General features: G+C 56.5%; 2 protein-coding genes across 3 annotated transcripts; both read right to left on the reverse strand.

The window, feature by feature from the left end:
• Nucleotides 1–42: 42 nt before the first annotated feature.
• PPFIA3 (PTPRF interacting protein alpha 3) lies at nucleotides 43–16,242 on the reverse strand. Of its 2 annotated transcripts, XM_060083579.1 has the most exons (28): nucleotides 16,003–16,242; nucleotides 15,644–15,745; nucleotides 15,107–15,271; nucleotides 14,672–14,746; nucleotides 14,123–14,197; nucleotides 13,586–13,807; nucleotides 12,423–12,569; nucleotides 12,200–12,334; nucleotides 11,704–11,787; nucleotides 11,450–11,581; nucleotides 10,941–11,003; nucleotides 10,704–10,783; nucleotides 10,269–10,413; nucleotides 9,527–9,714; nucleotides 8,282–8,504; nucleotides 7,315–7,478; nucleotides 7,066–7,193; nucleotides 6,245–6,338; nucleotides 5,819–5,900; nucleotides 4,975–5,175; nucleotides 4,275–4,337; nucleotides 2,833–3,008; nucleotides 2,317–2,414; nucleotides 1,926–2,101; nucleotides 1,770–1,838; nucleotides 1,374–1,545; nucleotides 901–972; nucleotides 43–816 (listed from the first exon to the last, which is right to left on the reverse strand). In XM_060083579.1, exons 1-27 carry the CDS (start codon nucleotides 16,240–16,242, stop codon nucleotides 914–916), a joined length of 3,558 nt encoding a protein of 1,185 aa, XP_059939562.1. In that variant the 3' UTR covers nucleotides 43–816; nucleotides 901–913. The 2 variants fall into 2 exon arrangements, with proteins under 2 accessions (XP_059939562.1, XP_059939561.1); XM_060083578.1 differs by having other exon boundaries at nucleotides 43–972.
• Nucleotides 16,243–22,368: 6,126 nt separating this feature from the next.
• LIN7B (lin-7 homolog B, crumbs cell polarity complex component) lies at nucleotides 22,369–25,987 on the reverse strand. Its single transcript, XM_060083923.1, is given in 6 exon segments — nucleotides 22,369–22,478; nucleotides 22,823–22,986; nucleotides 24,029–24,238; nucleotides 24,889–24,960; nucleotides 25,236–25,354; nucleotides 25,783–25,987. Coding segments are annotated over 6 exon segments (792 nt in total). The 3' UTR covers nucleotides 22,369–22,456.
• Between the last annotated feature and the right edge of the window lie 875 nt (nucleotides 25,988–26,862).

Raw genomic sequence — 26,862 nt, forward strand, 5'->3', positions numbered from 1 at the left:
TAAATAAATCAGTCAACACGGGGGCTTTTTGAAACAGTTCTCTTTACCCGTGATCACTGAGTGACGCCTGGGGCAGGGAGGCCGACCAAGAGTCGGGGGCGAGGGCTCCCCACCGTCTTTCCTCTCCCCACGCCACGTCGCCCAGCGGCATCGTGGAAAGAGGATTCTCCCATGCAAACCCCGGAGCTGGAGCGGAACGGGGAGCGCAGTTCTGCACCCCCTACCCCCCCCCCGGGGCACGGACACGGCCACAGCACGGGGGGCGGAGGGGCCTCGGGGACACGAGACACTGGGGAGAGGGAGCCCCGCCCGCGGCTGACCCCAGGCACCGGCGACCGGACGCCGCGGGGCAGGGCTGAGTGGCACAAAGGGCGAGGCTTTTAGCAGCGAGTCCCCCCTCCCCTCCTTTCGGACGAAGAAGGACGACTTGGGCCCCGCGACTGGGAAGAAAGGGGAGGGGGCAGCCTCTCCCCGCATGCGGCCCGGGAGGGAAGCCCCGCCCCCTTCCCGCGGGGAAAGGGCATCCATCTCCCATCGGAAACTGATCAATAAATTACAAAGTAGAGGAAAGGGAGGCGGAAGTTTGGGGCGGGATTTCTTCCTGCCTTCTTCTTCCCCCCTCTCAGTCCAGTGCATGTGGTTTGGTCCAGGCCCAGTCCATCTGCGAGGCAGGGACCAGCATTCCCCGCTTGTCTGTACAGATGGTCCAGTCCGCGGCGTGAGCTCCCCAGCAAGCTCTCCCCGGCGAGACCATACTCTGGGCAGGAAGGGAAACAACCCAGCCTCTGAAAGGTTCTTCCGTCCGAGTGAGGTCACCTGCATTGACGCCAGGCAGTGCGTGCAGCTGTGAAGATCCATTGTGCCGCCCAGAACCCCAAGAGCGCCCAGTACAGTCCTCACCTGGAGGCGTACACTAGCAGGAATAGGTCCGGACAGAAACGCCGTCTGCCCGGGAACTCCCAGAAGTCTGGCCTGGAGGGAGAGTGAGCAGCGGTTCAGCCTGGAAAGCGCGCACGCACACACACACACACACACACACACGCCCACTTCCTCCCTCAGTATTTCTCCGATCCTCAACCCCAAGCGTCCTCCCTTGGATTTCCCCTCCCGAGATGACAACGACCGCCTATCTCCAAGCCAGTTTCCCCCCCTTTCCCATAGCCTTGGATTCCTTTAAAGTATCCCACTGGACGAGTTCATTTCCCACCCTGGAAAGGGGGTGTGGTGGGGTTGAGGAGGTTGGCTTATAGGAGCGGTCCATTTGTCATGGTTGGGGGAGAAAGGACTAGGCCATTTCAGAACATGAAGAGGGAGGTTCCTACCGCCGAGGAAAGGGAGGAGAGGAGAGGCTGTCGCGTTTGGGATCCGCCTACCTTCCGGCTGCAGCTTGCGGAGAGGGAGCCCCGGCGAGCCCAGGGCCCCTGCTGCGGCCGAACGAAAGTTGGGGGGCAGCATCTCAGCCGAGTCAGGGGTTACTCCTCGGAGGTCCTTCTCTCGGAACATCTTGCGCCAGGATGGGGAGCGGCTGAAGGACTTGGCACTGTCCTAGGTATAGGGGCCCGGCAGCCGGTGAGGGACTAGGGCCGCGTTCCGACTCCGCCCCTTCACTTGACTCCACCCCTCTCCGGGTCCTTCCCTCCTTTAACCCCGCCCCCTTTCTGACACCTCCTCCAGCCACGACTCGCTGGCAAAGTCAAGCCCCACCGCTTCAGCTCCCAGCCCTGAGGTGCCGCTGGGAGTGGAGTCTCCTATGCTGCTGCTGCGCCCACCTCATCCAGCCGCCTGTCTGTGCCCAAGGAGATGAGGTTGCTGAATTCCTTCTCCAAGAGCTGCCGGGCCTGGGGAGGAGAGGTGGGAGAGGGGTTGCAGCGTGCAGTCTGTGAGGTGGGGATGCCCAGTATGCCCAGGGCCTAGCGGCAGCTCACCTGTGCATTCTGTGTGGGGATCTGCAGGAGCAAGGCCAGGTCAGAGTAGTCGAAGGTCTCGTCCAGGGCGAGCAGCGCCCCGTGCACCCCGCTCTCCGTGAGGTTCGTGGCGAATTCCTTCAGGCCCAGCCCGGACACCCAACCCATGACCCGCTCATTGGACCACACCATCACGTCTGGGGACAGAAGGGACCCTCAGCTGCTCCCCTCCTGGGGCCAGGCCCTTCCAATTTATCCCATATCTCCACTCCCACTTCCTGGCCACGCCCCTATGCTGGCCCCACCCCCTCTTCCCTGGCCTCCCTCCCCTCCCCTATTTATGCCTCCTCCAGCACTGCTCCAAACCCCTCCAACTTGGCTCCCAGCTGGACGTTTACACTTTTCTACTCACCTCGGATCTGGGTCTGACTCTCTTCCCGCCTCCGCTCCAAGTCCTTCCGGTCATAGTTGAGCCGTTTCAGGCACATGATCCCGTAATGCAGACTCACCCTGAGTAGCAGAGATAGTGGAGTTACAGAAGAGCCCTCATACCCCAATGACTGCTACTCCTATTGGGCTTTCCCCGTCGTCTGTGGTCTTCCGGCAGAGGTTGGGGAATTGCTCCATTGGATCTGTTCTTCTGATTGCTGACCTTCCCAGGAGTCGCCATATTTTCAAAAAGCAGTTCCTATTAGCCAACCTGTAAGGGGTATGGGGTCAACTAGCTAAGCTGTCTCAGGACTTGGGCTTTTCCTAGTGGGCCTTCTTATAGGTGGAAGGGGCACAGGAGTCTGGATTGCTTGACAATCAGGGCTAGAGGACCAAAGATAGTCCAAGGAATTCCCCATCACCGGTCCTATTTGCCAAAGACTCTCTGGAAGTGGGGCTTCCCCCCTTGGACTGCCACCGTGGGCCAGGCGACCCCCACCTGTGGAAGCTGTCCACCATCTTGAGTTGGCCCCGGAGCTCCTTCTTGTTAAGATGATCTAACATCCGGGCATCCACCAGCGACTCCATGAAGTAGCTGCGGTACTGGGGCAGCCCCAGGCTGGGCAGCCAGTCGTTCCCCACCCATTCATGGTTCATGTCGCCATATGCCAGGATCTGGGGCCATGGGCAGGTGGGGGAGGAGTCAGGCCCTCTGACCCCTTCCCATGTATGTATGAAAGGGTATAGTCCAACCCCCCTCCCCCAGATCCGAGGTTGTTCTTTCTCCATCCCATAGCAGGACAATGGCCAGTCTCTGCTCAGGACAATGGACAATCCAAAATTGTCTCCCTTTCCTTCATTATGACAGCATAGACCCTTGTCTACTCAAAGTGTGATCCTTGGACCCACAGCATTATCATCACCTGTGAACCTGCTGGAATTGCAGAATCTCAGACCCTAGGCTACTGAATCAAAATTTGCATTCTCCCAAGATTCTCAGGTGATCTGAACTGTACATTAAAGTTTAAGAAGCTCTAGTCTAAAGTTGTCCCAACTCAGAACAACGGATCAGTCCAACATCACTACTCCCCCAAGTCAGCACAACGGATTCTTCCAATGTAGCTCTCTCCCCAACAAAGGATAATGGATCTATCCACCACTCTTGCACTGTCCCCCAAATACTGGTCTAGCTATATCTGGCCCAGGACAATATTCTGGATCAACCTCAAATCCTTCACTCCTCTTAGCATAAGGAAATAATCCATACCTTCCCCCTTGCTGGGGAACAAAGACCCAGCATAGCTCCTCTGTCTCAGGTGAGGTCATCCCGCTCCCCTCTTGAGAACAAAATGTAGCTCCTTCTCCCCAACTTCTCACCCTGACCTGCCGCCCCCCGCCCCAAATGCTTTCCCTTTTCACCCCAGTACAGTGGAACAATCCCACTTCCCTCTTTTCTAGGGAAAAGAGCTGCTCAGCACCTCCCTCTAGTTAGAGCAATGAAACAGCCCCTGGAGCCCCCGCAACCCAGCATAATGGAATGATCCGTGCACCACTAACAGTGGAATAGCCGGGCTTCTACGCCGACCCCCACCAAGCCACGGACAAGAGCAGAGCTCCGCGCAGCGCCCCCCTCCGGCGGTGAGGATGGAATGCTCCGGCGAGGGGAGGGACGGGGCTCGGAGAAGGAGGGGCGTCCATGCAGCGTGCACAGCCTGTTCATGCGCCCACGGCCCGCCCCGCGCCCCCTACCTGCTCCCAGCTGATCTCCTTGGTCTCCTGACCAGTTAGTGGGAAGAGGGGAGAGAAGGGGTGGGTTAAGGGGCAGGCGGAGGAGGGCGGGAGGGACGAACAGACGGACAGACAGCCACAGATTCATCTGCCACCCCCTCCTCCCGAGGGAAATTTAGTGCCACCCCAAGGCCACCGGCAGAGGGCACTCACAGGCTTGGTCGTCGCGGTAAGGGACTCCATCTCTTCATGTGTCATCCACACGTTTCCTGTGGACTGAGGGGCGAGGGGTGTTACAGAGGTTGAGAGAGGGCTTCTGAACAGGGGAGGGGAAGGGGGTCGTGTTCCTGGAGGAGCCGAATTAGGCATGGGAACACATAATTTTCTGTATGGAACAAAATGATAAAATTTTAGAAGTCAGTATGTGCTATGGGAAAAAAAATAGGTGTTCATGTGTTGGGGTGATGGGGCCGGTACTAATTTAGCTGTTGAGTTAGGGAGGCTTCTTGGAGGTGGTGACATTTGAGCTGAGACTTCAAGGATGAGCAGGAGCCAGCCTTGGGGGAAAAAGAGGGAGGGGTGCTCCTAGGAAAGGGAGCAGCAAGGGCCAAGAAGCAGAGTAGAAAAGGGGGGGGGGTAGGGGCCCCTCATCAAGGGCCCTGTAGAGAACCGTATGAATTTGGCTTTTTCTCCGGGATGGGATCCCTCTGGCTGCAGTGTGTAAAACAGCCTGAGGGGAGGCAGAGGGACCTGAAGGGAGACCCCACTCTCAAGAGATAATCCAGGTGAGAAACTGTGGGGAGCAGGGTGTATCAGACAGAGCTGGAGCGAGCGGGCCCAGGATTGGCTACTCTGAGGACAGTAGGCGGGGCCCTGAGACAGCAAGGGCTGGGATTGGCCCCTGGACACTCACAGTGCGGGAGGAGGCAGGAGCAGAGGGTGAGGTGAGTGAGACCATCTCCTGGATAGCGAGGCGCAGCTTGAGCCGGTGCAGTGGGTTGCTGATGCCGATCTCGCGCTGGATCTCCGTGTCTGACAAGTTGGCCATGATGGCACCACTCTTGACATTGGCCCGGCAGGCGGCCACATACCACGCAGGCATGCCTACCCACAGCTGGGCCAGAGGGAGGAAGGGAGAAATGGGGAAAAAATGAGACAGAGAGACAGAGACATACAGGAGGAGAAACGGGAGAAATGGGAGAGGGAGAGAAAGAAAGGAAGAGAGGGAGACAGAGAGATGGGGAAAGGCAAATGGGGGAGAAACAGAAAGACATGAGAAAGCAGTGAGAGGAGGGCAAGGCAAAGAGATGCGAGGGTCAGAGGGAGACACAGGAAAACAAAGGAGGAGAGTCAGAGAAGCGTAATACCAGAGTCAGAGGGGAAAGAGAGAGATGGGGAGAGACACGCAGAGATGGGGAGAGAAAGGAGCAAAAGACATAGACATGGGAAGAAATACGGGGAATGACAAAAGCACAGAGATGGGGAGAGAGGCAGGAAAATAGAGACACAGAGAGAGAGAGAGACAACAGGACCAAGGTGGGCATGGCCAGAAGGACAGGGGTGAGGGGAGAAGGAAAAAGAGCAACAGGAAGATCTGCAAGAAGCCTGACCCCTCCCAAGGCCTCCCCCCACCCAACTCCTCTCCACCGCCACCTCTGAGTTAGGAGGATGGTACTAGGTGGACCCGGCCAGCCCTAAGGGTGGGGTTCTCAGATCAGTTGGGGATAAAGAGTCAGGACGTTTCTGGGCCCCAGTACCTCTAGCCAGGAGACCACAGTGGGCCCATCCCAGGCAGCAAAAGGCAGGCCCTGACGGCAGGCCTCTTCCAGAAGTTCATGCCTGGGGAGAAGGGGCCAGGGCAGGAGATCTCAGGGGCAGAGACACCTAGTCCTCTTGCATGGCCCCCTTCACCAACCGCATCCCCCCACCAAAGCAATTTTTATGAATGTAAAAAACATGGCAGAAGGCTAAAAAAAATACATGCGAGTCTTTGTAATCCACCTTCCCTCCCCCCAGCACATCCACACTAATCAAGAGAAAAGGGGAAAAAAAAGAAAAGAAAAACTCTAGGGGTTCCCCAGTTCCCAGGCAAGCAAGTTCAGGATCTTGGACACCCCCTCCCAGAATTTTCTTCTCACTTATGACCAACCCTCCCCACCTCCACACCACACACCCACACTCACTTCCTCTTGTTCCTTCGGTCCTTGTCTCCTGGGCCTGTCAGCTTGGCTAGCCCCAGAGGGTCAGTGGCCAATGTCTCGTCTGAGGGTGTTCCAGCTGGAGGCAGGGAGGGGCCAAAATTTGGAGAGTCTCAAAGGGGAGGCAGAATCTTTGATGCTGGGGGGTTGAGAAGGATGCCAGGAAAGCAGAGGCCCAGAGGGATTAGTAAATGCGGCCACACAGAGGGAGTGATAAAACCAGATGGGGACCAATGTCACCTCCTAGGCAAGGAATTGGAGAAATCCCCAAAATAGGGCTGGATTCACTGGGCTGGCCTTGGTAAGCTGGCAGTGGTGTGCTGGTAAATATTTAACAACTGGCTCCCTGGGGAAGGAGAAGGTATTTCCTGATTTGTAGCATATGCCAATTTCCATGGTGTAAATAATCCCACCAATTTCAAACTACCAATGTGATGTCAAAGCAGCTCATAAAATTCCTGAAAATTTAACTAACTTGGATTTCACAAACCAGACAAGCAGGCTCCAGCCCATCAGATGCCCTGCCTTTAGGATGCTCCTCCCTCTTTCTCTATTTAAAAAATAGGTTTATTTTTTAAAATATTTCTCTATTTAAAAAATAACATAACAGATTCATTTGCCCACCAGTCACTCAGGCAGGCCTCAGAGTGCCCTCTCCTTGTCCCTTCTCCTCCCCTCTACCTCTGCCAAGGTTCCAGTGTTCTAAATGAATTACCAAATGAATGAAGACAGGATTGTACGTCAAATGAATATGTAAAGAAGAAGGAAGGAGGAAAGGAAGGGAGAGAGGGAATCAGGGGACTCACCCAGAGAAGAGCTGTCCCGACCTGGTGGTCCCATTCGCCCCTTCTCCTTCTTGCCAAAGAGACGGCCTATGGATGACTTGATGCTCTTCTTCTTGGGAGCTTTGTGCAGGGAATCTGGGGTGCCCTCACTGGGTAAGCAGGACAGATAGATCCCATCTGGGATGCCTCCTCTCATCCCAAGTGTTTGTCCACTCCCACCGCCTCCTCCCAAGCAAGTCCCTCCCTATCCCATCCCTTATTCTTACTGACCTTCCCCGTGAGGGCCCTCCATCTTCCAGGGATCCCGCCTGCAGTGCCAAGGCCTGGGTCATTCTCTCAAGGCGGGCAGAACGAGGAGTGGGAGGTGGGGTGTCTCCTGGGATTGCTGGTCCCTCCATTCGTGGAGCCCCAGCTTCATCCTTGGGGGCATGATTCTGGAGACAGAGAGGCAGAGATGCTATATTGAATCGGAGGGATCATGTTGGGGGCTTATTAGTTGGGATGTCTACAAGGTGTCTGAGATACCCCTGATTTGGGGAACCACTTCTAAAAATAGCCTAGATTAAGTGCGGGTGAGTTGCAGAGATATAAAGGCAATAACTGCAGTCCCCCTGGAGCTTGATAAGCCCATATTTATACTGTCTTAGCTTCTGGTGTCAGGAGTGGGATCTGCTCAGCCTCAAGGAAAGCTAATGAGTTAGTTACAGGTTCTGAAGGTAGGAAATCTGAGTTTAAGGCAATAAAATAGGGCATATAGATATCGTGCCTCCCTCAAAGGTCAATTCTGAGGACCTAATGGTAGTTCTCAAATGTATATTTGGTCACAGAGACATTTTTCTAAAAATCCTATGCAGTGGGAATTCCCTGGCCATCCAGTAGTTAGGACTTGGTGCTCTCACTGACAGGGCCCAGGGTTCGATCCCTGGTGGGGGAAATAAAATCCCTCAAGCTGCATGGCATGGCCAAAAAAATAAAAAATAAAAGTAAAACAATAAAAATCCTATGTGGAAACTTAATGCATAAAACAGGTAAAAGTAGATCAGATCTGACTAAAGTACAAGTTAGGGTTCAGGAACCCAGTGCCCTCCCATTTGCCCTTTGAGTTGGAACTTTTAGGGAAAGCTAAGGTTGCTTTTGAAAATCACTGGTGTGTTGGTCATTGTTGCTTTTTGTTAGGGAGCCCTGTTTATGACCTCCCACCACCACCACCAAGCTGAGGAGACTTAAGAATACTCACAGCTTTGTCGGTGCCCTCACGGGCAGGGCTAGGGGGTGCCAGACGGGGTGTTGAGTGGCCAGAGCTGGGAGGGGAGGGGCTGGCAAGGGTAGAGGTGGTGAGGGAGGGGGGCAGTGAGCAGCTACTGCGGTAGCGGCCCAGTGAGTCCAGGCCCGAGCCGGACACCCGGCTCTCCAGCTCTTCTGCCCTCTGTTCTGTTGTCTCCTTCTCCTCTTGGATTAACCTGAGGAGGAAAAGGGGGAGATGGGGTGAGAGGACTCAGGCAGACAATAGTAGAGGGAGTTGGGGGATCCCAATGGGCCAGGAAGGCTTGGCGGAGCAAAAATCACTCTGAGGAAGGGACAATGAGGTTAGAGGGTCTTGGTGGATCCCTGATGGCCTCACAGGTTCAAGGGAAGTCAAGGGATCATGATAGGCTCAGGAGGTCATGGAGAGATTAGGGATGACAGGATGATCAGGATCTGCATCAGGACTACTGATGATAAACAAGTGGTTATGGAAAGGCATAAATGGATTACTATGGGCAAGAGGTCAAGTTCCAAGGAGGACAGCAAGAGCAAGCTCATAATAAGAGCAGAGTGAGATCAGGGACTCTGAGGTCAACCTAGGATCTGGGAAGGTCATAGAGACATTTGGTGAGAGTCACTGTCTCAAGTCACAACAAGTTTGAATGGAAGATGATGGTCATGTTGATACGTTTGCTGGGGCCCATGGAAAGTGTTTTAGTTTTATTAGAGAATTGTTAAATAGGGCAATTTCTGAGGAATCAGGGTAGACTTTATGTGATGGGGTTTCTTAATAAATTGAGGATCATTGTTATATTAGGTAGAAATTCTTGTTATCTAGAGTTGAAGTTCTCAAGGTGTTTTGGACTGGGGGACCTTGTGTTGTGTTGAGATGCGTAGGGTACTGGGAGTCTCTGGGTAACTGTTGCGTGAAGCCATGAAAGCCATGATGTAATGGAGGATTCTTGATGGATTGGATTGTGAATTTTGGCATTTGGGGATGCAGTCTTGTGTATATTGGGAAATTATGAGTACCGGCCGGGGTGTGTGTAATGTATGTATAGCACATAGGAGACTTCTTGGTATTTCCTCAGGGATTCCTGGATAGTGTTGGGCTGGGAGAATTCCTTGAGGATGTTTAGGAAAGGACTTGGGCTTAGGTGTGCAGATCAGTCTCCAGAGCCAGAGGGGCCTTGGGCTAAGCGCAGGCAGGGCGGGGAAGAACTGGGCCAGTGCTCACTTGATCTCTTTGTTGATGGCCTCCAGCTGCTCCTGAAGCATGATGGCCAGTGTCTGCACATCAGCCTGCCCACTGGGAGATAGCAACTCAGCTCCAAACATCCCCTCCGCCTCCTCCTCATCTGAGCCATCCAGCTCCCCAGGGAATGGAGGTGGCATGGACCCCGCAGGGGCAGACCGCTCCCACTCCTATCTCTGTGTGGAGACAGAGAGATGCCAGGTGGACAAGGGCCGAGGTAGGTGCTGGGTCTTCCCTCACCTATCCTGACCTTGCCTACCCTCTATAACCCTGCCCATGTCCCCTGACACTGACTGCCCTCACCATGTGACCCAGCCCCCCACACTTTTCCCAGCCCAGCTTTCTCTCTTGGCGGGTCCTTCTTCTTGACCACCCATGACTCTGCCCTCTCCCCTGATTCCACTGTTTCCTTTGACCCAGCCCACTTCCTTTCTTCACTTGGCTCCATCCATTCTAGGATTCTACACCCTGCATACCATCCCCCCAAACCCACCCCTCTTCCCACCTCATCGTTCCTCTAAAGTTCTCACCAGGCAGCAGGACATCCACGTGAAGAGCCATCAGGGCAAGTGGGGATGACGGAAGAAGAAGAGAAGACAGTGTGGGTCCAGAAGACCTTGCTTCTCAACTCAGTCCCCTCCCAGAGCCCTGCATGTTGGGCTCCACCTCCTACTGCTGCCCTCCCAAGCCCTGATCAGTCCAGGCCCCAGAAGTGGCTGCTGACCTTAGAGGGCTCATCTTTGACCCCTGACCAGCGACCCCTCTTGCTTGCCCGGCCACTGCCAGCCCCATAGGGGTCCAGGTGGGCACCAGAAGGTAACGTGGGTGCCTGGGAGTAACGGAGCTCCAGGGCACTGCCAGGGAGAGATCTGTGGGCATAGAGAGGGCAGCCAGAGACCAAGCGGTCAGGAAAAGGAAACAGAGGTGAGTGGTCATGGGGAAGGGCTTGGGGTCAGAGGATTGGGAGATGGATCTGAAGTCAAAGGTCAGGAAAAAGGGTCTGGGGTCAGAGGTCATGAAGTCAGGGGTCAAAAATAAAAGGAACCAGTGGAAGTCTCAGGAGGACAGGAAGTGGGGTGAGGGAGACTTCGTATCAGAAGGGATGTGCTTGGCCAAGGGGGCTCCATGGGCAGAGGTGGGACAGGAAGATTACTGTCACCTGGAGTAGGAGGATGGTGGCCTCCCCCGCAGCTGGTCAATCTCCATCTGCATCCGCTCCATCTCTGCCAAGAGCTGCTCCTGGGGGGAGGAGGTTGGAGATGTCAGGTCAGAATCTGCCCCCTCCCCCGCACTGAGTATCAGCCCCTCCCAGCCAGGCTGATTCCAACCCCAGCAATGCCTGCTCCATTTCCCTGGCCCTCACCTCCAAGGCCCACCCCCTCAGCCCCCTCCCTACCTTGTTGAGCAGCAGCTCATCCTGAAGCTTCTTCATGTTGGCGATCTCCTCGCTTAGTGAGTTCTGTGGGGGGCAGGGGTGCAGTGAGGGGGCGGAATCTGGAAGCAGCCTCCAGTGTGCAGAGACAGGCCTGAGGGGACCCCAGGGGGAATGAGGTGGGCTTGAATGGTGAGCTGCATGGGGAGAGGGTTGTGGAGCCGAAGATGCTGCTAAGGCAGGGAGTCCCTGGGAGCCCAAAATGCAGTGTCCTGTGAGATTTCCATGGATTCAGAGTTTGAGGGTCCATAGGATTAGAGGCTTGGGCAAAAGCCAAGAATTCAGGCTGTGGGTGCCCCAGAATTCAGCTCTAGAGTGTTTAAACTAGGTGAAAGTGTGGTGGTCCCAGCAACCGAGCAGTCTTCAATTTCAAATTCAGGATGCCCAGATTTGGGGAGATCTCAGATAACTGTTTGGGGAAAGGTCTGGGGCCCCAAGATTCCAGCTTATTGGAATCCTAGGTTGGGGCCCACCTTCTCCTCCAGCGCCCCCATGCGCTCCTTGAGATGAAGCTGCAACCGTTCGTTGGACTCACTCAGCAGCTTATCCACTGTCTCGGACAGCCGCTTATTGTGGTCGTCGTTCATCTTCTCCCGCTGCCGGGCCTGCCCAGAGGAGAACAGAGCAGAGGTGCTCAAGCCCCGAGCGCTGTCCCTGCTCTGAGCTCCCACGCCCCGGCACAGCCCCCTCACCTAGGCGTATCCCCCAAGCCTCAAAGCCTCCTCACCCGCTGCAGCTCCTGGTTCTTCTCCTCCAACTGGGCCTCCAGCTGCCGAAGCCTCTCCTCAAAATTCCCATGACGTTCCTCAGCCTAGAGGATGGAACCCATGGCATCTGACTTTGTCCCACTAGGATGCAGTCAGCCTCCAGGCCCCACCTCCTCCAAGGCTGGCTTCCAGGCCCCAGGATGATCCCCCACGGGACTCCAGACCCTGCACTTGTGATTCAAGCCCTGCCCTCTCCTCTAGTCTCCAGGCCCTGTCCCCTTCTCAGTTCTTGTTCTCCCCATCTGTTCAGTCCCAACTAGAGAGCACCACCCCCCACCAAGCCTCCAGGCCCTTCAACCATCCCAAGTCACGTCCCTTCCCTAGACCCCAGGCCCTACCCTTTTCAGCAGAATTCGGGCTGTGGGTCTCCTACCCCTCCAGACTCAGGCCCTGCCTCCTCCAAGCCCTGCCCCTTTGCCCCAGAGACTCAAGGCGCCGCCCCAGGCCACCCTTCACCTTGTTGAGCGCTGCCACTCGCTGGGCCAGCTGGGCCTCTATCTCCGGCAAGGTCTCCGCCTTCTGCAGCGTCTGCTGCAGCTTCTGCTTAGCGTCGTCCAGCCACTCGGCCAGCTGACGGCTCTTCTCTTCACTCTGGGGGACACAGACAGGGGGAAGGGAGGAGCTAGGTCAAACTGGCCACGGCCTCGCCCCCACCGCCCCTCCTCGGCCGTGCTCCCACCTGCCGGTACAGCGACTCCTTGCTGGCCAGCTCGTTTTCCAACTTGTCATTGGCGTCGTGCAGAGACGTGGCCTCTCGCTGGGCACTCAGGTAGCGCTTCTCTAGCGTTGTGATCCGCTCCTCCATATCCTCCCGCTGCGCCAGCGCCTGCAGAGGGGACAGAGGGCCGCGTGGACTACAGCTCCCAGAAGGCTGTGGGGGTAGCCTAGGCTTAGAACCCCAGTTCAGGCACCCCAGGGTATCCTGGGAAATGAAGTCCCCTGCCCTCCGGGTGTCAGAATGATGGAACCACACCTGCCGAGAGCTCCCAGGCATAGCCGACATTAGATCCTCTGCCACCTGATAGTTAAAATGGCGGTACAGCACCTCCCATAAACTTCTGTACTGGCTTACACCCTCCTCATATGGATGACCTAAGATCCATGAGATGGAATGTCTCCACTCTTCTTAGCCCACTAGCCTCAAAAATCCAAGCCTTAGATTTTTCAGCAACTTCTGACACAGCTCAGGTTTAGAATCACAGAGCGAGTGCCCTAGGGTCTCACAGGAAACAAAAGTCCCTTCCACCTGGGAGGCAGCATCTCCCAAGAGCCCCCAGGGTAGCGCATGCTTAGAAAACCAGAGAAGGTGCTCCAGGGTCTCATGGGGGAAGGACTCCGGCCTGGGAGCCGGTGTGGTGGGACCACACTTCCCAAGAAGCCCTGGGGCCATCCACAATTGAAATCCGAGGTAAAAGCCCGGTGGATGATGAAAACTCAAGTGCTCTCTCTTCTCTCTCATTCAGTGCTTTCAAGAATCCATGCCCTACATTTCACAGCAGTCCCCGCAGCGTGGGAGTTAAGGTCAAGGAACCTCAGCCAGGATGGGGTGAAATGCAGACAAAGGAGCTCAGTTAAGAGGTGCAAGAGAATTTCCCAATGACAACATAATAACTACAACCAGATACCGGGTGACTACCACGTATGTGCTATATGTGCCAACTCTCTGACAAGGGTCATAAATACCATCAGGTGAGGAAACTGAGACTCAGAGAGGAGAAGAGTCCACACAGCTTGTGGACTGAAGCCAGATTCGTGAGTTCTGTGACTATGGGCAAAGGGGGACAGGAAGGGTGGAGGGGAGGGCAGGGACAGAGGGCAGCCCACCAGGGGCTCCGGCCTCACCTCCTTGAGGTCGCGCTGGAGCTTGGCGTTAGCTTCCTCGGCCTTACCCAGCTCGCGGTGGGCCGTGCCCAGTTCCTCCTCCAGCTGGCTCATCTGGCGGCACAACACCGCCAGGCGCTCCCGCAGCTGGCACACCTCTGCCCGCTGCCGCTCCAGGGCCTCCTCCAGCTCTGCCGTGCGCCGGTTCGAATCCCCGCCAGGACCCAGGCCGTTGGCAAGAGTCTGGAATGGGGACAGTGAGGGAGGAAGGGACCGAACTCAGAGTGGGGAACACAGAGATAGAGAATGCAAGGAGGAAACTGATGGGGGTGAAGGGGGATCAAAGATCAGTAAGGGCCATGGAGGTCACAAAAGTTAGCTAGCTGACTTGAATCAGAGGTCAAAGGTCAGTAAGGGTCTGAGGCGTTCAGATGTCCTAGGGTCAGTGAGAATTGTGCCAAACATTAAAAGGACCATCACAAAGTCGGGGGGCTGAGTGGGATCACAGTGAGGAGGACCAATGAAGAGCAAGGGGAAGGAAAGACTTCCACCTCTTACCTGCCCATCCCCATCCTTGCCGGGCTCCTCTAGCCCTGACCGGCGCCTAGACAGCTGCTCTCGAAGGCTCAGAGTCTGGCAATGGGAAAGGGAGATCAGGGCAAAGGAGGTCCTAGAAACCCCGTTTCTACTTCCCACTGGCACTGGTCCTGCTGAGGCCACCCTTATCCCATAGTCTACCCTTAGACCCTGTGCCGTCATTATATGTCTCCTTAGCCCCCCCACCAGAGAGGAAGTCCACCCTTATTCTTAACATTAGCTTCCTTGTGGAGGTGTCCTGACTTTCCCCAACCAACCATTTCCTCCATAGTCAGTTCTTTCCCTTAGCCCCAGCCCTGGTTCTCACCTTAGTCTCACTGTCACAGGGCGGTACTCCCCTTAGTCCTGCCCAATGAGTTTCTCCTTAGGAACCTCACTGGTTTTCTCCATAGTCCCACCCCATTGGTCTTCTGCCCTAGTCCTGCTCCCAAAAGATTCTAGGACCCACCCAATCAGTTCCACCCCATTGGTAGTTCATTAGTCCCTCCTCCTTCTTGGTCACGCCCCCACCTCCTGATTGCTCAGCTCCAACTCTTCCTCTAGCACTGCCACCCGCTCCAGCGCCATTCGCAGCCGCTCCCGGACCTGGGGATGGGGGCAAGACAGTGTGAGATGGAGATCAGACCTGATCGAGGACAGTTGATGCAGAACACCTTTGGGATGGACCTGATAGGGTGACATTAGCATTCCTCTATTTATAGTATGTGTGCATCCCCAACTAGCTACCAAGGCAGCCTCACCCGCTGGTATCCCCCATCCTATTACATTTTTCTATTATCAGCCACTCAGGTCCCAGTCTGCATAGCCTGTCTCAGTCAATTACAGTTAACATTCTTCCCACTTGGGCCATCCCCAACCGATCACAGCCAGAATTTCTGCCGTTCAACACAGCCCCAGCCAACCACGAGTTTCTGTTCTACAACCAGGCTCTTCCAATTCTCATACCTTCTCATCCAGGGCCTTGTGGTGCTCGAAGAGGGATTTTAGAGCCTTGAGTACCTCCACCTCGGAAGAGACCCCTCCCGGGGACTGGGCCTGGCGCTTTACCACAGTCATACGCAGTGACCTCTCGTGCCTGGACACCAGGCACTCCAGGTGTTCTAGGAGAAGCTACAGAGACAGGGCACCGGGCCAAGGAAAAGTGTCAAGGGAAGAGAGGCAGAGTGAAGGAAGAGGATTCAGACAGGTGGGGCGGACACATGGAAGAGGTGGAGCCCAACAAAGTGGTATGGATAGAGACAGGTCAGGAAAAGAGAGGGATGACAGAGGTGGGGGCAGGTCAGGGAAGGAGTGGTGCAGGAAACGAGAACAGTTATGGAGATAGGGGAGGGGACATGAAGGAAGGAGGGGACCAGAGGAGAGCCGCCAAGTTGTAGGAGCAGGGAGAAGAAAGGAAGGCGAAATAGAGGGGAAAAAATGGGTCAGGCTGCAACACCCAAGGCCCCGCCCACCGCACTTAGGTCCCGCCCCAAGTCCCCTCACCCGAGTATTGTTCCGCTCTGCCTTCAGCTCCGCAATTTCTTCCTCCCGTTCCAGTAGCTGCTCCCGACACAAGTTCAGCTCCTTCGTCAGAGCCGCAAACTCCTATCCAGATGTAGGCAGGATCGGACAATCAGATCAATCCTTTTCCCCATCTCCCTCATTCCACAGGACTGGGAGGTTTGGAGGCTCCATCCCTCTCTGCCAAGTCCCGCCCCTTCAAGCGGCTCAGGCCCCGCCCATCACCGGCAAGCCACTCCCCCTTCCAAGTGCCAAGTCCCGCCCCTTCCGGACCGCCCTCCCTGTGCCTTCGCGAGTCCAGGCCCCGCCTCCCTCAGGCCCCGCCCCGGCCCCGCCCAGACCTGGGGCAGCGCGATGCTGAGCTGGCGCTGCAGCGAGTCCTTTTCGTGGCCCAGCTCGCGCAGCCGCAACTGCGCCGTAGCCAGTCCGTCCTGCGCCTCGCGCAGCGTCTCGAGCAGGCGCTCGCGCTCCGTGAGCATCGTGACCATGAGGCGCTCCAGTTCGCCGCCCGCCTCGTCCGGGCCCAGCGCCGAACCCCGCCGGCCATCCTCGCTGATGGTGGGCATCACCTCGCACATCATGGCGGCGGTGCTGGCCTGCGGGTACGGGGAGGGGGCAGGGAACCGAGAGGGGCTTCGTCAAAGCACAGGCAGCGAAACTGAGGCACGGTCACTGGGGTACTACATAGTGAAAACTGAGGCAGGACAACCCAAGCACTGCACAGAAGAAACTGAGGCCCATCCATTCCGATCATGGCACACGATAAACGGAAACCCATTGCTCCCAGGAAACCAGGCCTGGCTACCTGGGTGAGAGCATTTGGAGAAACAGGTCAGACTCCATCAGACACTGGCAGCAAATCTAGGCCCAGCCTAGTCAGAGAAACCGAAGCCGGGTGCCCCACTGCCTGAGTGAATGTGGAAAGTTTGCAGGCCCCTCCCCTCCGGTCCAAGCCCCGCCCCTTCAAGCGACTCTGGCCCCGCCCATCACTGTCTATTCTGGCCCTGCTGAGAATCCCCTTCAACCTACTGCATGAGCTAGAAAACTCAGGCCCAGGCGAAGGAGTCCATGTCTTCAGGAGGCCACAAAAAGGGTCACAGAATTAGGTCACTGGTACATAGTCACCTGTATAATGTCACAGGGATGGTCCGCACCTGCTATTCAGCCCACCTCCTGCCTCCTTCAACTTCCCAGATATCTACATATCTAGCTCCAGGAGAATCTAAAGACCCACTCCAGTCGGGAAAAACAAAAATGGTGGGGACAATGCTAGCCATCTCCCACTACGCAGGAGTCCAAGATCCAGCTACCTCTTCTCTCAGGTCACAGGAAATCTAGGTCCCCTATCCCTCCCTTCCCCCAGACTGAGGAGTCTGAGCCTCCAGCCTTCTCCTCCCCAGTCCCAGGAATCAGAGACCACATCCCCTTCCTCCCAGGACACAAGAGTCTGGGCTTTCAACCTCCAACCGTAGACCCAGAAATCTCAGCCTTCAGACCTCTCCCCCCCTCAGAACTCAGAAGTCAAGGCCCCCAGGACCCAGGAGCCCAGGTGCATGAGCTGCGCGTGGAGATGAAGGGAGGTCTCCTGAGCCACTCCCTCCACACACATCAGGTCAGACGGGTCCATCTAGCTGAGCCGAAAGCAGGAGGGACTTTTACTCCTTCCCTCCTTTCTTTCTTTCTCTTCAGGCAGAGGCATAACCGGTTCTCAGAGTGGATAATTTCCAGCTCCACCCAATATTCGGACTGTGTCTGAAGCCTGGGACTGGGGCCTTGGACTCCTGGGAGGACAGGAGGGGACTGGGGGCCCTGGGACCTGGGAGAGGAGGCAGCTGGGTGCCTGTAAACTTGGGTCTTTGAAGAGGTACATCTGGGAACCTAGACACCTGAATCCCAACACTCAGAGGTCAGATTCAAGAAAATGTTTATAAGAGGGCAGGCCAGACTTAGACCAAAACCCAACATGGTATCTAAAACCCAGAATCTACTCATGAGATGCAACTAGGGATGTTTTAGGGAGGCTGCTCTAGAACTTCAAATTCCCTGAGAAGGAAACAAAATTCAGCTAGGCTGGGTGTAGAATCTAGAAGGCCACGTGCAAGAAGACACAGTACAGAGTGCAGAAAAGACATACACTTCCACATTTACAATGTGCTTGGGGTAGGATCCACACATGGGGCCAAATAGAAGGGCATATTCTAGAGCCCAGGTCTGGAACTTTTTTTTTTTTTTTTTTTTTTTTTGCTGTACGTGGGCCTCTCACTGTTGTGGCCTCTCCCGTTGCAGAGCACAGGCTCCGGACGCGCAGGCTCAGCGGCCATGGCTCACGGGCCCAGCCGCTCCGCGGCATGTGGGATCCTCCCGGACCGGGGCACGAACCCGTGTCCCCTGCATCGGCAGGCGGACTCTCAACCACTGCGCCACCAGGGAAGCCCAGGTCTGGAACTTTGAACAAGCCAAGAGCAATCCAGTAACTTAAAAGAGTGTCTGGGTCACCCCAGAACCCCAAACACAGAGGGGAGGGTAATGATATCTAAGAACAGACCTAATGCAGCACATAACAAACCTAAGTCAGGAGACGTAATCTAGACATAATCTAGAACTCAGAACCTACCAGGGATGAAGGTATAAAGGTATATTTTATCTTTACAGAATAAAGCAGAGATCGCATGCTTGGTTTTTTCATGCATCTAGATAATGTTAGAACTCAGAGGGCAGAATATATGCTCTAGAATTCAGAACATGCCCTGGAGGCAAAGGAAAACCTAGAAAATAGCAAGGAGTTTGCCTGGAACTTAGAATCGCCTGGGGGAAGATGCAGAAAGATGCATTCTGGCAATTGAGAATTTCCTGGCATAAGGACTGAGCTGGCAAAGGGGGTGGGGATGGGGGTGGTGTGTTCTAGAAATGAGGACATTTCTAGGCTGAAGACTCCAAAAGAGGAGAGAGCCTAGAGCATGTTTAGAATGTTGAAGTGGCAGATGGAGGAAGCCCCCAATCCACCAGGGGACAAGTTCTAAGCCAAGGTCACACCAGGGAAAAGATGGACAGAGAAGGTGGGAATGGATGAGCCGAGAACATAGAACCTGAGGAAGGAAGATGCAATACAACACTTCAGTGGGAATCCTCGAGATTTAAGACTGTAGAATTGGATGGAATCTAAAATAGGGAAGTGCAGGGACTTCCCTGGCAGTCCAGTGGTTAAGACTTGGCGCTTCCACTGCAGGGGATGTGGGTTCGATCCCTGGTCACGGAACTAAGATCCTGCATGCCACACAGTGCAGCCAAAATAAATAAATAAATTAATTAAATATAATAAAATAAAATAGGAAGTGCATTCTAGAATGGATAGCACAGTTTGGAGAAAGGCTAGAGCACATAAATGGAACACACATATTCTAGCACTTAGAATGCCCCTGGGAAGAGAATGGAATCTAGAACAATGCCAAGGATGTAGCTAGAACCTAGAACACACCCAAAATGAAATTTTAGAAGAAAATAAGCAAGGACTGGCTTAAAAATTGGAACATGTCGGGAATTCTCTGGTGGTCCAGTGATTAGGACTCTGCGCTTTCACTGCTGAGGGCCTGGGTTCAATCCCAAGTCGGGGATCCAGCAAGCAGCATGGTGCAGCCAAAAAAAAAAAGGAACTTGTTGAAGGGGAGGAGGGTGAGATCAGAATTTGGCTTGGGAGCATTAGCTAGATATTTGAATTTACCTGGGGAAAGTCATGCCTCGAATTTAGCATCTAGCCTAGACTTCAGAACAGTACCTTGGGTGAAAAAGGAACAAAGACATTGACTGGGAGTGTTCTAGGATTTAGGAAGAATCTAGAACACGAAGCATTGCCAGGGCGCATGTTTAGGTGGAAATGTGGAAGACAATTCTAGATCACAGAATGAACCTAGGCCATAGAACACATCTGGAGGAAGGGATGTATGTTTGGCTCACCAGTCTGAGAGTGTACTCGAAGGATGTGACATCACGATATGAAAAAATCGTGAGCTGGAAACATCTCAAGAAGCTGGGTCTCAGGGGAGAACGTTGGAAACTCCAGGGAGCCCAGAGCCTGAGATGATACGGAGATGAAGCAGGGGTTTTTCAAGGCCACCAGAGATGTCAAGTTGATGGGCAATTGTGAGGCTGTAGGGACTTGGGTTCAAAAGAGTAACAGCTCAGTGGCTAGATACTTGGGGTGGTGGGTGGCAGAGCTGGGGAACTGCACTCCTGAATCGTTGTGGAGGCCAAAGCCAGGAGATGGAAGTTTGGAGCCTGAGTTCTTGTTGGATGGAGGGCCGGGGTAGATGGCTTTGGTGAGCAGAAGAGAAGGTGGGGTCTGAACTCCTGGGTCCCTGAGGGGAGGCAGGATCAGGGACAAGGCATCTAGGTCTCCAGGGGGCAGCGTGGGTAGAAGCCAGAGAATTGCATTAAGAATTGCATTCTGAGTCCCCGAAAGGAAGAGAGTCATGGCGCCTGAATCCCTAAGGGGGCAGATGCTGGGGTGCCAGGTGGATGGGTATATTTGTCTGAGGGGCACAGGGGCTGTTGAACTGTCTCTGAAGGGAGCAAAAGCTGGAAAACTGGATTCCTAGATCCTGAGGGGGTGAGGGCTACCAGCTGGGGCCTTTAGCCAGAGGAAGTGAGGACTGACAGGGCTCCCAGAGCCCGGTGGGATCTGGGTCCCCAGATGCCAAGATCCCTAAGGTGCACCAGACAGGAACATTCAGAAGCCCTGACTCCTCAAGTAGAAGCTGGGGTCTCCGAAACCTGGGTTGTTGAGGGTGGAGCTGAGAGCCTGGACAGCGGAACCCTGAGGCCCGGGCGCCCAGGTCGGGGAGGGCCTGGGTATCCCCAGGTCAAAGGCGCGGCGGGGGAGATCCCCGCGCCGCCGGCGCCGCCTCCCCGGCGGCAGCAGCAGGAGATGGGGGACGCAAGGCTACCGAGAACGGTGACCATGGACAGCTCCAGAGCGGGCCTGTGTCCAGGGCGGCCGCCGAGCCGTCCGGGACTGAGGGACTCGGCCGGCTGTTCAAGCCGGCGGACCAGAGATGGGCAGACTGGGTGCGCGAATAGGGGACTATGCGGACGCGACGCGGGGGGCGGCCGGCCCTAGCTGGGGGAGTCTGACACAGCTGCGGCCGGTGTCTGGAGCTCCCAGGACTGGGCCGAGGAAGAGGATCTAGGTCCAGAGGGGCTTCCTGGGGCTGACCTGGGAAATCCAGGCTCCTGGGCCCCGGAGGAGGCGCAAGGCGGCAGTACGCCTGGGATTCCAGGGTTCGGTTGGGGACTCTGAGAGCCGGGAGGGGCACGCCTGAGTCTCTGGGGTCGGGCTGTGAAATCTGGGCTCTGAGGTCCCGGGGGATGAAGAAGGGAATCCAGGATCTAAGGGAGGCGGGGGAAGCTCGGCGACGGGTCCCCGGGCTGGGCGCTGCCAGGCGGGCCGGGCTGGGCTCTTACCTACCTGGTCCGCGGCGGCTGCGGGCGGAGCTGGGCTGCAGGAGGGACGTGGGGTGGGGTGGGGGGACCGGGCGGGGCCCCTGGCGGCGGCCGGGGCCCGGATCTGTGGCTCCGGAGCCCTGTCTCCGCCGCTCGCGCGGGCTCCGCGTCTCTTGCTCCGGCTTGGGCGCTGGGGACCCCCCCCTCCCCTTGACGGTCTCACAGCCCTCTACTCCCTAAAATAGCCCCCTGCCCCTTTCACCGTTCAGCCTCCCCCCGCGAGGCCGCAGCCGCCAGATCCAGGGGTGCTCACCAGCGCCCCCCAAATCCCACCTTCCCCCGCCAAAAAATTCCTCCTCCCTCCTCCGCCCCCCGCAAACCAGCTCCGGGGCGGTCGTGGCCCCTTTAACAGGAGACTGACAGACGGGGCCGCGTGGCCAATGGGAGGTGGTGTCTGCGCCGGCCGGCTGCTAAACCCCGCCTCCGCACTGCCTGGGAGGGGTCTCACGGGCGGAGAGCGGGAGGCGGGGCTCAAGGTGAGACTGCCAATAGGCAAGCGGCGTGCGGCGGCTGGGGCGGGAGGCGGAGCCCGGCAGGGGGATGATGTCACCTGGAGCGAGTGGCGCGCGGCTTGGAACGCGAGTCGCGACCCCGGATTCCGGCGGTGGCGCGCGCCGGCCCTCGCGCCGCACGGGACAGGAGAGTGGGAGTAAAGAATGGATTTTAAGGCGGGGGCAGTTCCCGTAGACACGCGCTCGGGTTGGAAGGTGGGGTGAATGCCGGGTCGGCTAGCGCACCTTATTCTGCACCCCTTGCGCCCGCCTCAGGAACTGCACGTGGCACCTCCACCCCCGCCTCCCACTCAGACGATTACGCGGCCGGGAGGGCTCCCCCGGCGGGCTAGGCTAATGGTTCGCTCCGCCCCGCCCACACAGAGGCCGCCCACTGACTTTTGCGCGTTTCAGGCCTCCTCTGTCAGACCAGATACAGAGGAAGGGGGCTTGGCCTCCGCCCTCAGAATCTCTGAAAGGTAGGGGGATTTGTCTTCAGTTCTGACCCAGCGCTCAGACCCAGACCGGGTCCCAGCCTCCAGCCTGGACTTGCCGCTAGGAAGCCGGCCAGCTTCTGCCTTCGGACCTGGGGAAGAGTCTCAAGCTCCGCTCTCAGACTCTGGTCTGAGAAAAGGGTCTGGTCGTGACCTCAGCTTCTCTCCTTCTCCCACATCTCCAGACATTCTAACCCCCGGATGCAGAACAGACACAGACACTCAATGAGGGTCAAAGATCTTTAAATAAGGAGCTGGTGACAATAAATACTGTACAGGGGAGGGGGTGAGGGTGAGGGTCCAGATCTGTGGTTTCAGCCTCGAGACTCCAAGGACCTAAAAGCAGGGTGAAGAGAGGGGAGCCAAGCTCAGGGGAGGGGACCGGGGGAGGCATGGGAGAGATCCAGGACTGGGGTTCCAGAGCCAAGAGCCCAGGGAAGTGGGCTGAGGGTTCCAGAGGGAGTAGGTTCCCGATCTCGGGATGGGAGTGAGCTAGGAGTCCCTAAGGTATTTAGTCAGAACGGCTTGGAGTGAGAGCCTGGGTCAAGGGTCAGAATCCCAGGGAAAGGAGCCAGGGCTGGAGGTGGCAATCAGGGCCTCAGAAATCATTGGCCTGGTTTGGGAGTCTGGGGATACCGGAGGCAGTGGAGGCCCCAGGGGTGTGGTGGCAAAGGGCTCACGAGTAGCTCTGATGTTGCTGGCGCCGCCGGGCAGAGCGCATCTTCTCAAAGCGGGCCTCCATCTCCTCCAGCACTTGAGGTGTATAGCGCACCACCAGCTTCACCGAGCCCTGGGCAGCCTTCAGCAACTCCACTGCCTTCTCATGCTGCTCACCCTCAACGCTCTGCAGGGGCGGTGCAGACAGCTGGGCCTGGGGCCCACCACCCTCACCCTGCCCCCACCCTGATACCAACCCCAAGATGCCAAGGCCTCATGTCCTCACGAGAGAGTCACTCTTGGCTCAGAGTCCTCCCCCCAAACCTTCCAAGTTCCCCATGTCAGGGACAAGCCCCATATGCCCTCAGTCACCGAGCTAGACCTCCAGACTCATCTTTATCCCCTCCCTCCCAGCAGCCCGATGATCTCCAGCCCCATCCCTCCTGCCCTGACTCCCTCTTCTTTGTCCCCACCACCAGGCCCCAGCTCAGACCTCATCCTCTCCCCACTGGACCTCACCCTAGCCTCCTCCTTGGCCTTCTGGCCTCCAGTCTCTTCCCTCAGTCTATCCCCTGCAGAGTCCCAAAGGGGTCTTTCTATGTCTCCAGGCCGAGCCTATCCTTCCCCTACTCACAGCCCTCCCATGGGTCCCCAGGAGGCTTGAGACAAAGTCCCAGCTTCTCAGGCGGGCACTCAGTCCCTGCATGACTGGCCCCAACCACCTACCTAGTCGTGCCTCCATCTACTCTAAGCACAGTGATTTTCATCACTGGCACGCCCCAGTCCTTCATCAGAACCAAGCCCTTTCTCTTCACCTCGTAGGAGTGCAGAGTCACAGACCCTACCCGCAACACCCTCTGCCAGTAACACCCTTCTCCACCAGCTCCTACTCATCCTTCAAAACCCAACTCAAATATTCCTTCATCTGCAAAAACTCCCCTCATCTACACTGGTCTCCTGCCACATCTGGGCTCTCACAGTGCTTTGTGCTTCCTCATTATCTCCTTGGTTTAGGACTGTTTCAGTCAGGCTCTATCTCCCTCACCAGAGAGGGACTCCTTGAATGTAGAAGCAGTGGCCAATTACTCTCAGGGTCTGCAGCAAAGCCCAGCACAGGGCCGGACACAGAGGCAGTGCTCAGTGTGTGTTGAGTGAATGTGAAAAACAGCGACTGTGCTACCTTGGGTAGGCTGTGACCCCAGCCAGCCCTGCCTCAGCTCCCCACTCACCACGCCATTCACTGACAGCAGCTGATCCCCACGCTTGAGGCCTCCGTGGCGGTCAGCCACACCTCCAGGTATGACACGGGAGATGTAGATGGGCGAATTCTGCTCCTTGCCCCCCATGATGTTGAAGCCCAGGCCCTCATCCGTCTTGGGCAGTTCCACTACCCTGGGATGTGCGTGGCCCTCACTGGCTGTGAAGGCGGCCACCGTGGCCTGGGAGAGAGAAAGCCTCAGGAGGTGAGGGCCCCTCCACGATGCGTATGCGGACTAGGGTGGAGGATCTGCGTCAGGGAGAGGGATTTAGGCCAGAGAGCTTCCCTCAAGCACGGGGCATCTGCCACAGAACTCAACACAAGATCACTCCGTAGTGACAGTACATCCCTTTTAGTCACTTTGGACACTTCAGACTGTCAAAGAGAAGGTCTCCATTTGGTGTGCATGCGTTTTGAATACTCAACACTTGTCAATATCGTTTTTTAACAGAGGGAAACAAGGCCTGGACAGAGCTGAGAGCCTCCAGCAAGCAGCAAGAAATAGCATCTAACTGTAGTTTAATAAGATTACAGTGTTGAACGCTAGTTCCCTGTTTTCATTGGTTATCTTCTAGTCAGGCATTCGGTACTAGTTTCCATTTGTAGTTGCTAAAAATGTCTTTTTTTTTTTCCCTAAAGATGTCTTTATATGACACAAACTAAAAATGTGAGATTATTTAAAATACATTATAAATAAATCATAGCAAGTGTGGTACATAGATATGGCAAAAATCACGAAGCAGGAAACAGGAATGAATGACATTAGGTAGATATTGAGCTAGCCCATGCGATTCAGTGGATACCATGAGCAGCGGGCTGGGGGGCGCCTACCTTGGCTGTGGCGTGGGCCCGGATCTCAGCACTGCCGGTGATGTCCAGCGTGTCATAGAGTTGCTCATACACCTGGTGAGGACGCAGCAGCATCAGGGAGCCGCCAGACCCCTCCTCCTTTCAACTCAGGAGTCCAGGCCCCCAGACCCTCCCACCCAAGGATCCGCCCCTCCCCCGCGACCCGGAGGCCGCGGAAACTACAGCTCCCAAAGAACCCCTGAGCTGAAGCGCGGGCACCCCATGGAGGGCCGCCCCGGTAGCTGCTGGGAGGCGTAGTCCCTGGGCTCGGGGCGACCAGGAGGAGGACCACGGCCGCCCGCTTGTGCTCGGCGCCGCGTTGCTCTCACCTCCCGGATGGCAGAGCAGAAGCGGCTCTGCAGGACTCGCTGGAGGGCCTGCAACTTCTGCGGGGGCAGCTCCCCGCTGCGCTGGAGCCGCTCGAGGAGCTCCACCGCCCGGGACACGTCTGCGGGGCGGGGGCGGGGCGCACAGACACACAAGAGTCAGAGACGTGAAGACGCAGAGAAGGACGGAGAGATGCGGCCAGAGACCAAGTAAGGGCGAGCGCAGATCCCGGGAAGGACAGCAGAGTCCCAGTCGGACACCCGCAGAGTCGCCCGTGGCAGAGACTGCGGCTAGTCGGGCGCCCTGCGTCCCCAGGATCCCCATACACACCCAGGCAGGGGTGTGCAGCGGGCGCCCCCTCTCTGGCCCACTAGCCCACGGACCCTCCCACACCCACCGACTGTCTGACTCTCGGCGCCCCGCCCCGCCCACCCCCGCCGGGCCCGCCGGGCCCGCCCACCCGCCCGGGCCTTGCAGGGGGAGGGGCAGGGGACCGGGCTCCGGGACTCAGGCCGGGGCGGGGTGGGCAGGGGGCCCTGGCGCACTTACCCCGCTCCAGCCCCAGCGGCTCCACCAGAGCAGCCATGTCGGCGCCGCCGCTGCGAGGCACCCGCCTGGCGGTCGCCGGCGAGGAGGGCGGGGCTGCTCGAGGCCACGCCCCTGAGACGAGCGCCCCCTGCGGAGGCGAGGCCCAGCGAGCGCACCGTCCCATCTGCTACTGCTCGGGTCTCGCTGCCCTGCCCTCAGACCCCATCGGTCTGTTGGTTGGGTTTGTGACCCCTCCTACTGCAGCCTCTGTCTGCACCGCCTGCCATCTCATCTGTCCTGCCCGCCACACCTGTCTGTCTCCTCTCTGTCCCTTTTTCCCACATTCATTGGACAAACTATGTTAAACATCTGGGCCCAAGATCATGGACACTATGGTGAGCAGGGCAGATAAGCCCACTGCCCTCCCGGAGCTTAGTCTGTGGGTGGGCGGGGGGGCAGGGTAGACAAGCAACTATGGCTGTGATCAGAATTGGGAGGGGGGAGGTGACGATCTACGAAGGGCACTGACATAGAGCCCTTGGAGGTAAGATCATCAAGAGGTGGGGCGTGGGTCACTTTCCAGACAGAAAGAGCCCACGTGGCTGGATAACAGCGTAAGGATTAGAGTGGTTTATGATGAAGGTGAAAAGTTGGCAGGATACAGCTGATGCACAGCCTTGTGTGTTGGCATACTCACGCTGAGGATTTTGGACTTCATGGTAACTCCTAAGAGTAAAATGTGATATTCAAATGTGTATTTTAAGATTACTGTGGACACTGTGTGGAGACTGGATTGGATGCGAGCAAGAGCGGAAGCAGGGGGCAGATCAGGAGGCTATCCCAGTAATCCCGTGATGGCTTAGACCAGGGCAGAGGCATGGAGGATAAGTGGACAGATTTGGAAATGTTTGGACGTGTCTTAACTGTATATGAGGACTGGGAGGTGGAGGAGAAGGGGATATTAAGGTGCTTGTGAGGGCTTTTGCTATGATGGTCTATGCTGGAGGAGGGATAGTGGATATTCTGACTTTGAGGAGCCCGTGCAGTATCCAAGGCCTGCAAGCAGTTTTGAGAATTTGGGCGAAGGTGGTAAATAAAGCC

Source organism: Mesoplodon densirostris, chromosome 19, assembly GCF_025265405.1.
Source record: "Mesoplodon densirostris isolate mMesDen1 chromosome 19, mMesDen1 primary haplotype, whole genome shotgun sequence".
Classification (NCBI taxonomy): domain Eukaryota; kingdom Metazoa; phylum Chordata; class Mammalia; order Artiodactyla; family Ziphiidae; genus Mesoplodon; species Mesoplodon densirostris.

Bases quoted from the DNA above. Each gene is read 5' to 3' on its own strand.
- PPFIA3 (XM_060083579.1), bottom strand. From the start codon at position 16,242: ATGATGTGCGAGGTGATGCCCACCATCAGCGAGGATGGCCGGCGGGGT. The intron at 10,414-10,703 runs GTGACAGTAATC...CTATGCCCACAG, and splicing joins CCACCATCCTCCTACTCCAG to ATCTCTCCCTGGCAGTGCCC. The intron at 5,176-5,818 runs GTACTGGGGCCC...CCTCTGGCCCAG, and splicing joins CTGTGGTCTCCTGGCTAGAG to CTGTGGGTAGGCATGCCTGC.